General features: G+C 34.4%; 2 protein-coding genes across 2 annotated transcripts; one reads left to right on the top strand and one right to left on the bottom strand.

The window, feature by feature from the left end:
* Window positions 1-20: 20 nt before the first annotated feature.
* Window positions 21-2,795, bottom strand: LOC131430727 (PHAF1 protein CG7083). Its single transcript, XM_058595919.1, has 5 exons — window positions 2,606-2,795; window positions 1,936-2,018; window positions 1,254-1,861; window positions 951-1,184; window positions 21-890 (listed from the first exon to the last, which is right to left on the bottom strand). The coding sequence occupies exons 1-5, from the start codon at window positions 2,667-2,669 to the stop codon at window positions 545-547; spliced, it is 1,335 nt and encodes a 444-aa protein (XP_058451902.1). The 5' UTR covers window positions 2,670-2,795; the 3' UTR covers window positions 21-544.
* Window positions 2,796-6,085: 3,290 nt separating this feature from the next.
* LOC131430858 (NADH dehydrogenase [ubiquinone] 1 alpha subcomplex assembly factor 3) lies at window positions 6,086-9,520 on the top strand. The gene is made up of 2 exons (XM_058596088.1): window positions 6,086-6,271; window positions 6,333-9,520. Exons 1-2 carry the CDS (start codon window positions 6,213-6,215, stop codon window positions 6,844-6,846), a joined length of 573 nt encoding a protein of 190 aa, XP_058452071.1. The 5' UTR covers window positions 6,086-6,212; the 3' UTR covers window positions 6,847-9,520.
* The last annotated feature ends 3,164 nt before the right edge of the window (window positions 9,521-12,684 follow it).

Here is a 12,684-nt window from a genome sequence, read left to right on the forward strand (position 1 = left end):
TGACAAAAAGCATTCCTGACTTACCCTAAATTTAAAAGTTTATTTAATTAATCTATGAATATTTTTGCTTTCTTTCATAACACCTGAAAGAATTTTCATCACATTTATACTTTTTTCGTCACGATGAAGCTTTTTCTACTACAAATCACCGACAGCAATTTGAATACTTTTATTTATTTTTTTGGTTTGAATTTTTTGCTTTTCCAAAAAGCTGTTTCATTACTGAATCCAGCCAGAAATGATAGTCTAATGATGAAACATGAATCACCTTTCGATCGAAGGCGAATATCGATCAGTTTCAAACACCGGAGACAGATAGACTAAAAAAATTAGTCACTATGCTGAGAAAACTTATCACTTAGTTACTTAAAACTGATGCCATCTGCAATTGCATGGCTAATGTTCGTAAATGTTGAACGCAGCTACACATGCGCAATTGTTCTGTTCAAATATGAAATATCGGCTTTTCTTTAATTAACAGCCTTTAATTAACACAACTTAGATAACGACCATCCAAGATCAGTTGATTGAAGCTGATAGCCGGTCATGCACTGACACGGATGTTACCTTTATTGCCGTCCTGCAGCAGATTACGGGTGCTGTTGCTGGCGCTACTAGTATTGCTACCGCCACCAAAAGCATAGTCCCCGGAGTGTGGTGCCGGATGGTACAACGTCACCGAGGCGATGTAGTTGTTGGGCATAACCTCGAATATGATATCCTGATAACCGTAACAGAAAGTCGACCCGAACACGTTGGCCGTATTCGTCGAACCGGCCCGATGCAGCACCACCGGACGTTCGGCGGGAGCCAAACGTGCTGAGATCGTGTCCCACTTGGAGTATGCACTGACACTGACGGGTGAATCCAGCGGGATGTCTTCGGTTACCCTAGAAAATGAAAACCAAAATTAAATGCATTCCCATCGGATGAAATCAAGCACTACTTACTTGTCCGGTGCTAGCTGAAGGTTGAACTCACACCGGTGATACATGTTGAAATTGTAGTGTCCCGGATAATTAGTGTGCAAAATAATTTTCTTGGCTCGCTGTGTTCGAGCATCGAAAAGCACATCGATGCCCAATGTGAAATAATTGAAAAAGAAGTCGCTTCGTTTCGATTGAACCCGACGGTGTGCGCTTGGTGAATGAATTTTCATTTTGTCTTCACTTTTAAAGAACACTCTAAAAAAAATCGATGCCACAGCGTGAGAAGTTATGAATCCAAGGAAAACAAAAATCAAAAATACAAACCTCGACGGTGCTCCAAGATTACTAGCGACATCCTGGCAACTATCGCCGAATATTACCTCTCGTGTCAAACATTGCTTCTTCGCTTCCAAAGCACGTGGTGATCCTTCGGTGTACAATTGAAGCCGCAGCCCACGGGTTCCCATAGAATTGCGCAACACAGTAGCCGACTCCAAATACAGCTGCTGGTTATAGCAAGACAACGGTAACGGCGGTGGACGGCTGTCGGTTATACTTCCACCGCAGTAGAGAGCCATCTTGGACACGATTGGCGATGCTCCACTGGGGAAATGCAACGAACCTAAACCGTGAGCATATCCCGGTTGGAGCTTACTGTCGACGGGGAAATAAAAACTCAACCCTCGAAAATGAAGCGCAAATAGTTGCTTTGCCGAATCATAAACACCCGGATGGGTCGCTCCGAAAGAGTGTTCGATTTCTTCGATCGATGGGACAACCTCTGGCGAGTTGAATGGAAGCCCGTAGTACTTTAGCTTAACCAGTTTCATGTTGAATACCTCGATCGCTTTTAGACGCTGCTGAACCGGATCAAATATCAAACGAATTCCGTCTTGCGGCAGGTTAATGATAATGTCTACATTCAGCGGGGACTGGAACATTAAATAGCACAAAATTTAGAATCGAAACACAATTAAATATACTGAAGCAAAATGCCGAAGCTTACCGTTTCGGAATACAGCACTTGTACCCCTTTTATGATACCAACTTGCGACTGAATTATTGCAACTGCTTGCGAGAAATGCATACCTAAAAAAAAGTAGAAAATCGAAAATTAGAGGTCTAATTCAACAACTGAAATCTTTTAATAATTTAAATCGGACACAATCCAAATCAAAATAATTCTTATTATCAATAATTTCTGCCACCGACGCACCCACCGTGCACAGTTGAACAGCTGATTCAATTTGGTTGTAAACAAAAAGAGAAACCCTCGCACCTTTCTCCTTCTTTTCCGTTTCGATGTACGCACACAAACCTATCAATAGAAAACTTTTGTTGTGTCCTCCTTCGCAACATTTGCTGGCGATTTTTCTTATGTATAATTTCAATTTATGATTTTGTTATCTCACTCACTCGAGAAGATATTTTCAACAACTATCTTCTTCTAACTCAGATTCAGCGAAAATAATATTACTACAGAGAAGAATTCAAAATGTTTGCTGAGACGCCAAAGTAAATTTTCGAAGCTCCTATTCCGAACAAAAAATCTATGGAACACTAACTTTCAAAGTTTAGGAAAGAGGTGTAGGCTCAATACCGTAATCCAAGGACCTTAGAACAACCTCAGAGCACTGTACAATCGATTGAAAATAATTGATGACTAAAGTACTTACCCAAAATGAACTCCCAATTATCGCACCCGAGCGACCGCTCTGGAACTACCTCCAGGTCAAGCATTTTACTGGGTATCTTTAGCACTTTTTGACACTGTTGATACTAAGAAATCTGTTGAAATTAAGCAGAAAATTTTAATTTTTCAGCAGATCAAATTTTCTACGCAGTTTTCTTTGTTTTGCCTGTAAATTGTCTGTGCTAGTGTTTGTAATATCCTGAGCAAATAGGGCAGTCAGATGAAAATAAATTTCAAATGTAGTACGCTTAAGCAAAAATAACAACTTTGAATATAAATTCAACCATATAGTAGTTTGACAACTCTGTTACACAACACACGACACGATTTGAAGTAAAATTCTGATCCACACTCAAAATAATAATCATGTAATAGTTACGTGAAAAGTTATGTGGATATTTTCCACCCTACTTTTTACGTAGGTTTTAATGGACTGACATTTAAAAGCTGTTTAATGCATAATCCAGTAAAAGTTACGTGTTTCATATGTAAAATGTAATGTACTGCTCATATCACATTTACCTATCAGTTCATATCAAATTTAGATACCAGAAAATTATTATTTTATATATTGGTTAAAGTCAAAAGGGAGATTTCAGATTCTTATATAAATCTAGAAAACGGAAAATAAAACATTTATTTCAGAAAATTAGCACAGAATTTTAATGGCTGAAAATAAAAAGCAACTAATAACGTGGGATCTCGAATCGGCAAGCCTTCAGAAATCGTGTTGTCACTACCATCCAACCGAAGCCGAAGTCGAGATACGAGAACTCCTAGAACACTACCGATGCAGGTTGAAGAAGCAATACATGGTTCCAGTGTCTCTAGCTTCATACCGATTTTGAACTCGTTTTTCGGTGGACCAACGCCATGTTTGAAGCATTCGGAAGGAGTGGCAAACTTCCGAACTCACGCAGGCACTCGGTCCAGTTAAACACATGGAAACTTTCATACTTGAATGGTCCGGTCGATGTAGTAAAAAATTGTAATTAAATAACATTTCTCGCAAATATTTACACTACTTACAATCGAGTTTTTCACACTGGAAATTCACGTAGATTGTTTGACGTTTGGTCAATTCACTTAAACCTTATGTGATGACTCTATTCATTTTAGGGGATGTTCGTTAACATTCATTTTCGTCACGTAAAATATTCAATTTGACATTTGAAACCAATTTACGTGATTTTTCAAGTGAATCGAACGTGAATTTTTATTTGAGTGTAAGTTGAAATAAGTCAACTATTTATTACATGTCAACAAAAATTGAGTTGATGTCATTGGCAATGTATCTGTTGATTCAATCATGCTTTATCTTTATACCAAGAAAAACATTTATTCATTTAATCTATGATCTTATCTGTGTAAAGATACAACTAAGTTCATTGTTTGAATGAACCGTATCAGTTTTGTTTTTTATAAACCAGAGAGTTTTTCTCTCGTGGATAATCAAAAAAGTTTGTGCGTGGTTTAAGTGGATTTTTTTTTCTGCTTCATTCGTTTTCTTTGAGGCTATTCGATAATTCAAGTGTGTGCATGAATAATTAATAATATTAAAAACAACAAAATATTACATAACATGTTTCTTCTTAGAGAATAAAATTGATGCAGGGTTGATGTTTATACGAAAACATGAAAAAATCTCTACTGCTCCTGTAGGTGCTGGGAGACAAGTTCTCATGCGAGTTGCTTAAATTATCACATGACTTAAAATAAATGTTACCACAATATAAAGTAAAATATATTTATTATTACAAGTAGCTTTTAGCAATATTCCAAATAACAATCTGGTAGATGAAAGCGATAATAACATCCACTACTTTTTATCTATGAAATACGTTTCTTTTACTGAATTATATGTTGAATAGTTTCTAAAGTGTCCATTGAAAACTTCGAGAAAAGCAGGATGAAAAATATTCACCGAAACTTTTCACGTCACTACGTCGAGTTAACTGGGAGGCATCCCTCAATAATTCGATCGTCCAACGACAAAAGGGCATAACTGCTGTAGAATGTATTTGACAATATGAATATGGATATAAATCGAAATAAAAATAATTTAGTTTTTTTTTTAGTTTTATAAATTTTATTTATACCCGGTTTTAATAAAAATAATTTAAAAAAAATGACCTTCGAAATAAATTTTGAAAAAAATCTATTTCTTTTCCTTAAAAACAAACATGGATGTATTGTTTTAACACACAAAAGCATCATAATGTGAAATTGTTTGTCAAGATATTTACAGAAACATCCAATTGAAATGTTGAAATATTTAATAATGATGAAAACAAATTAATATACTAAGAGCACTAATCATTAATCATCTTATTCCGTAGTTTTAAGTAACAAAATATTCAATGTCAAACAAGATTTTCATTTGGCACTATTTCAATAAAATAAATCTTTGCGTGAAACCAGAGTTTGATTATTATTATTATTATTACATTTTTTTCCCTCCGTGTACGTTTGATGACAACTGCCCTCCTGCTACGGAAGCTGGTTCCTGAAACCGACGCATTTTGTTTTATGGCTTTGTTGTCAACAATATATTAAGCTACGTTCATACCATACAATCAAACCACACTGGTGTCAAAAGTTAATTTCTTCAAACCCAATATAAATATAACTCTAGTCTAGTATTCTCTATAGAACAAGTAATTTGACCTATTTTTGAATAAGAAAAGTAAATTATGGTTTCTTATAGTTTGATTCTATTCCACCGCAATCGTTTCCTAATGTTAGTGCAACCGCATGAATGTGAACGCGTGCAAACACATTTGACAGCGAACTAGAACTAAGAAACCAAAATTTTCGGCTTCAAGACAGTTGTATGCAGTTGACAATCGTGCCACCGGGGTGATGACGAGACGTGAATAATTTTTTACCCATATTTGTGAGGTTGTGCCATTTGCATTCGTTCATACTAAAGTGATTGCACGCGTTTACTTGAAAGTAAGACATAATAATAAAAGATAGAGGAAAAAGTTTGCTTTTGTCTGGATTAAAAAATAATGCTCTATTTTTCCAAAGTAGATATTTAAAGCTGGCTTATTGGCCGTTATCACAAAAAAAACGTGTGAATCATAGAAAAATCATTTTTCTATATACATGGGATATGCCAAAAGAATCATCACCACGCTATCTCGTGGTCACTACGCTGATTGGGTTCCTTAATATGTGTACTGGGGAAAATGAACTTTGCTAATAATTTTCTCGCAGGAATACATTCAAGTATAAAATGCGCAAAACCCAAACCCAAAAACGCAAATTTATTTCTTCCTACCATAGTTTTTTTCTGCCTGCATTTTATATATTTTAATTATTTTGTTAGATTTTACACAGGATAAAAGAAATTATTTTCAACATCTAAATTTACCCATTTATTGTTATAATCTTTTGAAAGTGTATGAGAACGTATTTTTGTTGTTTTTGACAGTTCTCTTCCAATTCGTAATAACATCATGCTTTCATTGACTTTTGTTATTAATACTTCGTTTCTCATACGTTCAATATATTTAGAATAAGTAGTTATTCAATCGTTTGTTAAGCTAAGAAACACATTTGTTTGGAATTCGAACGAATAAAAAATGCAATCATTGCGAAGATGGCATGGCTTTCTTCGGTCTCCAGTGATGAAAAATTTATGGTACGCATTGTTTACTTTATGGTCACCAAAAAGCAAATGAAATCTAATTTCTATCTAACAGTTTCAGTTACGTTCGTCAAAGTTCATCTTACGACGGAGATGGAAAGACTTCCGTTAGTATTCTTAATATGGAAGCAGATTCCGGCCTATTGATAAATTCGTACAGTACGGTGGGATTCCGGTTGAACAACAATATGGTAGTTGTCGGTCCCATGGCTATTTTTCCACGAACAGTGTTTTCATGGAATGTTGCGAGTTACGAGGATATTAACGAAGAAAGTCTCAGTCTGTTTAGTGTACTAGAACCAAAAATTGACGTGTTGGTAGTAGGAATAGGCGATCAGCCGGTAACACCCGCGTTTAATAAGAAAATTATCGACTACATGCGCAAATATAAAATCAACGTAGAGGTTCTCAACACTGAGCAAGCTTGTGCTACCTTCAATTTTTTGAATGCCGAAGGACGCGTCGTCGCCGGTGCATTGATTCCTCCAATAACAATGAGGATAAATGAAGACGACATGATGCGAACACAAGTTTCAAATCGGCAAACGTTTTTGGTAAAAGATGAATAATTAAGCCGGTTGTAGCTTTTGAAAAAATAGTTTTAGGTCATTGTTTTACTGTTAGTTTAATATGTACTACTTTTGAATTGAAAAAAGTATTGTTCAAATGGTTTATTAACTTTTCATTTACTTTAATATCCGACTACTAAAAAATACTTGTGTAAAGCATACAAATAAATTAGCATTGCATGCAAATTCGGACTAAGTGCACATAAAGAATTACAGGGCCATTCAAAGCGCCACTATAGGCGAATAGCTACAAGAGCCATTTTCAATATGAGGAGTTAAAGCACAGACTAACAGACATGACAGTATGAGTAAATTCTTATAAAAATCATTTTCTTGATGCACTAGTTCCACCTACATTGTACTGCGCGAACTATTTACTATCGGTACACCCCTTGTGTTACGTAAAAGTTTTTTACTATGGTGGTTTCCCCTCGTTTGTCAACACCGATCAGCTGCTTGCAGGGTTGCCTGATTTCATCAAAATATTTGATAATGAATCAGAGATGCCATTTATACAGATTTATCTGTATTATACAGATTTTTACATGCGCATACAGATTTAATACAGAGTACAGATTTCTTACAGATTTCTAAAATTGAATACAGATTTCACCAAAAGTATTAAGGAAAAAATTGAACTATCTATTAGTATTTGAGCTATCTATTAGTATTTGATTGCAATGACGAGATAAACGTTTAGGAATCAACGTACCAATCACTTTTTAAAATATATATTTTTTGTGCAGATATTTAAAGAAGAACACTGAAATCCATTTATATTAAAATTTGTAACTAAATTGAACTTAAAAGTTAGACAAGTCTTGGCATCATGAAACATTATTGCCAGACTGACAGTTGTATTACCTGACTTGACGTTGCATATTGGGGTTTGGAAATCCATCTCAACTTATAAAGTGAACATTTTCAAATTAGACAAGTATATGGCACTTTAATTCAATTGTTGTTGATAGAAAAAAACTATAAAATTTCGTCGATGAATATAATATAAGATATGAAATTCAATCTACCACTCTATAACCATAATCTATTGGAATAACACCTTTTAACATGATTGTATTGTAGAAATTTCATTTTAATAGCGAATACAGATAAATACAGATATTTTATACGAATCAATACAGATTTTCTATGAAAATATCTGGCATCTCTGTAATGAATCGTCACAATAAATTTTTGGATTACGTTGATACCCGCTTGTGAGGAATTCTGGCAACCGTCAGAAGGCTGTCTGCGTTCCGGCAGCTGTCAACATTGTCCAGGCGAAATTACGTCATTACCTCGCAGCACGTGTCTTGTTTATTTCTCTCTTCCTTCTTTTTTCTTTTTTTTTTATTCGAATTCATTTGATATTCGTAAATCCCGCATATACGTACAAAAAACGAATCTTGAGACGAGGTAAATGAGATTGAAATATGGATATGTTTGGTAGTGAGAGAGCAATGGTATTGGAAATAACATTTTATATAATCAGTATATATGAAGGGCAATAACTGATTGTCTTTCATATGTACTTTTTATTGAAAAAATAAAACCAAGACGCTAAAAATGTAAAACCGATTCAAAACGGTTCTGCCCATCTTGTATGGCAATAATCCGACATAAATAGAACCGATAATAACCGCTAGGCGAAATCCTCTGCCAGAAACGGTTGTTGCATTGTTGCCAGACTTTTGCCGGAATTCTGGCAGAACTCCGGCAAAAATGGCTGGCAGACATAGCCAGCCGTATGGGGGGAAATCTGCCCGCCGCGTACAAGTGGGTAATATATTTAACTTTTTTAGCGATGTTGGAAGATAAACATTTATTTTACTCAACGTTGTTCATCTAGACTATTTTTGATTGTGTTGGTAATTTTCACGCGAAATTAAGTGACGGCAGACCAGAAGCAAGTAAATATTGTAACAAAACGGGTTCGATTTTGTATTGCGTTGTAGGATGAGAAGTAGACACAATTCTGTATATAGTTTTGGCAATATGTAATAAATCTGTATCCTGCATGAAATTCGCATGGAGGGTATACAAATCAATACATTACAAGTAATTCTGTATGAATGGCAACTCGGTTGGTGAATGAAAAAAATAAACAGAGTCTAGATGACAGACAGAATGTATTTGATAGGGTAACGTGGCGCCATCATGACATATGCGAGTACTGTCCCAACTAAAGGAATATTCGAAATGACCGTTTATATGGTTAAAGATTCTAATTTGAGTGTCCTATCTGTTAGTCTGTGGTTAAAGCCTGGATAATTTTGATTGTTTCTATCTATTTTTTTTAAATAAACACTAATTACTTGAAAAAAGGTTCTACTTCGCGTAGAATAACAATACATTTTACTATTATATGAAAAAAAAACACTTAGTTTTCACACCACTTTTGTATTTCTACAACAACAACAACAACAACAAACTGAACGAGCATTTCGTTTAGTAGTCTTTAAACAGACGCTTATCACCCAACAAGTTCTATCCGTTTTCTCAGTGGATTAAATTAAGTCGTGAAATTTCTTACTAGCATTGAGACAGTGGCGTTTCAAGGAATATTAGCCCCGAGACAAAATATGATTTACCGCCCCCCATTGAAGAAAGCATTGGCATAACGACGCAAAAAAAGACTCGACTAGAGCATCGAAAAGTTAACAAAAAAATGGTACCCTCAAATATTGTTACCCTGGGTTGGCGGTTCAATACATAGGGCGCTGGTTTACAAGCCAGTTGTCGTATGTTCGAACCCTGACCTGGAAGGATTCTTAGTGTCAGTGGAATCGTTGTATTAGCCATGCAATGATTTTGTACGCTATGAATCTGCTGCGAAGTCTGTTGAAACAGAAATGCCAAATTCCACAAAAGGAATATAATGCCAATACTTTTTTTATTATTGTTTTGCCGCCCCCAAAAATGTTGCGCCCGGGGGCGAATGCCCTCTTCAAGTCCCCTAGATACACCACTGCATTGAAATCGCTACACAGATGTCTGTTTTATTTTACCATACACTGAAATGAAAATCTTAATTATATTCATTAGATTTGTCATATGAATCATACGCAGAATATAATTCATAGAAATTATATGGAAACTTATAATCTTTATTTAATGTGTACGTCAAATCTAAATGGACGTTATCATAATGAAAGTTATAAAAATATCCCATATAATTTATATGGAAATCCGATGAAAGTCGTGAATAGTTGTGTTATCGATATTCATCAACTGCTCCAGACCATTTTTTTCGGGAAGTTTCGCATCTCAATGTAATTTTAAATCGCTGACAAGACAGCTCATCCAACTTCGTTCAAGGATAGGCGTTAACGAACCATGAAATATATCCGGTACATTTCATTACTCTATCTGTTTAGTAAGATTCATTTTTTTATTTTCAGTCTCGGGATCTCACTTCTCTTTCGCAAATATCATGAGGTGCTCCCTTACCGAATGGAATACTAGTATAGCTTGAATCCTCAAAGAAAAGTAGTAGTTGGCAATTATCTGCTATTCGTATGACCTATATTGAAAGTTATATATATATATATATATATATATATATATATATATATATATATATATATATATATATATATATATATATATATATATATATATATATATATATATATATAAATTCTATAAAACTAGTCATATGGTATATATGAACCTATATAAATAAATTCGAAGTGAATATAATATGCGCTTCATAGATTGTTCCAATATATGTTGTGCGGATATCTAGTAATGATTATAAGACGCGCCAATAAATTTGACTCAGACTGGAAATTTCATTCGTTATATGGAAATCTTGTGAAAATAACGTTAAGAATAGTTTTATGTTTCATAAGATTATCTCATATATTTGACATGATGTTGAACACATCTTGTAAATATTATTGGAAATGCTAATAGCGCAAAATCATTAGAATATCATATAATGTGAAAAAGAAAATTTAGCTCAGTGTAGAATTTTGGAATTTGTTAACTACTTGTTTTTTTTAAATAAACACTACATATCTGTAAAATACTTCTACTACGGAAGGAAAAATATAAAATTTTCGTATGAAAAAACAACAAAATTTAGCCGCTTTCTAAGTTGTCAATGTTACCCTAATTTTGCTGACAGTACTGTTTCGTCAATGTTACCCTAATTTTGTCAGCAACTGTTCAACCCGGAATTGCATAAATCGGTTTTACCATAAACTAACATAACCAATAAAATAGATTAGTTTTGAGCTCTTTTAGACTTTGTCTGTGTATCGGATAAAATATACATAAAATCAAGCAATGATCATAAATATCAACATAATTAAAAAAGAATCAGTTATAAAACATTTATCTTATCGCTGCTGCCAAATCCTAAATGGCTTGAAAAAAAGATTAATGAATTTGTTACCGGCAGTACTCAATGCCTATACTTCGAAGCAAACATCGTTAAAAAAAATTAAAAATAGTTCATCCGTTGACTCGCACTGCACGTAAAACACAGTGACGGTCACGAAACAATAAAATAATAAATGCAGAACATATCCGATCCAATAGGGATTTCTATAAATAACAATTTATACTTATTGTACTCACTGAAAAGATAGTAGATTCTCACATCTTCCTTCTTGACTACTTCCAAAATATACTTCATTTTTTCGAGTGATCATCGGAAATCTGCAAAATATTGCGTCAGAAAATAACTGCTTCCTTCCAAGCGAAAATGTAAAGAGTAAATGACAGTTGTCTAGCCAAATTTCGGCAAAAGCTAACATATATTTCGAAATTTCGGCAAACGTATTCGCTGATTCCGGCATAATCGTCATTCACTGATGAGCTCAGCAAAAAGGTATGACAAATTTCGGCAAAAAGATGCACTTTGCTAAAAGATCAGTAAATATTTTAAACGAATCTCGGGAAACATAATATTGATTACTGAACAATCAGCGAAATTGTGTGTTGCCTATCTGTCTCGGCATGAGTTGCCGAGAAATCGGAAATAATAAACCGAGTATTTTGGAAAAATTCATCTTTGCCGGAATTTCTGTAAAATATCGCCGATAACAAAATTAAGTTTAACTGATAATATTCCCGAATTAAAATGACGTTCAAATGTCAATATACTTTTTACTAGATTGTCTATAACCAGAGTGACATTAGCTGTTTGTTTGGAATGATAGCTTTGTTTCAAACAAACAAACAACCTGCACAATGTAAAACTTGCGAAACCGCCAATATTTTGGATTAAATGTTTTGAATTGTTGTCAACATTACGGATGAGATAGCGTCACTCTGGTTATAGGCCCTCTACTCTTTACATTAGCTTTTGACATAGCAGTGTTTTTTAACTGGATCATGCTCATACTATAACCAAAGAATGAGCAAAAAATGCATAAAGTAACTTTGAAAATCTGCAATTTCATTGTTCTAACACGCAGGGTACCAGAGGTATTTTGGCCCACTTTAGGATTGATTTTTTTGGACCACTTTGTAAAAATATCCACCAAAGTTTGTAATATCTTTGAAAGCCCCTTCCGCAATAAGTAATTTAATGTGATTAGCTTCAAATTGATGCAACATAGGTTACTTAATATTTATTAAATCCATAAAGGTGGGCCAAAATATATGAAGTGGCAAAAATACCTCTGTTACCTCACTTAAAAAAAAATTGATACAATTTATTTTACCCTCGTGTCTTCTTAGTGAATTCAAACATCGGACGGATGGTGCACGAAATTGCGTGTCGAACAATATTGGTGTTTACATTGTAAAGCACTAGTGCAAAAAAGTGAAGCAAAGTCTTTGCACTACATTCCTTTTGTTGAATTATCCCTCTCTGTTTCAACA

Source organism: Malaya genurostris, chromosome 2, assembly GCF_030247185.1.
Source record: "Malaya genurostris strain Urasoe2022 chromosome 2, Malgen_1.1, whole genome shotgun sequence".
Classification (NCBI taxonomy): domain Eukaryota; kingdom Metazoa; phylum Arthropoda; class Insecta; order Diptera; family Culicidae; genus Malaya; species Malaya genurostris.

Coding starts and splice junctions, on each gene's coding strand:
- LOC131430727 (XM_058595919.1), bottom strand. CDS start 2,669: ATGCTTGACCTGGAGGTAGTTCCAGAGCGGTCGCTCGGGTGCGATAAT. Junction 2,019..2,605: donor TAATTGGGAGTTCATTTTGG/GTAAGTACTTTA, acceptor ACTTTTTTTTAG/GTATGCATTTCTCGCAAGCA. Junction 1,862..1,935: donor AAGTGCTGTATTCCGAAACG/GTAAGCTTCGGC, acceptor TTAATGTTCCAG/TCCCCGCTGAATGTAGACAT.
- LOC131430858 (XM_058596088.1), top strand. CDS start 6,213: ATGCAATCATTGCGAAGATGGCATGGCTTTCTTCGGTCTCCAGTGATG. Junction 6,272..6,332: donor CCAGTGATGAAAAATTTATG/GTACGCATTGTT, acceptor TCTATCTAACAG/TTTCAGTTACGTTCGTCAAA.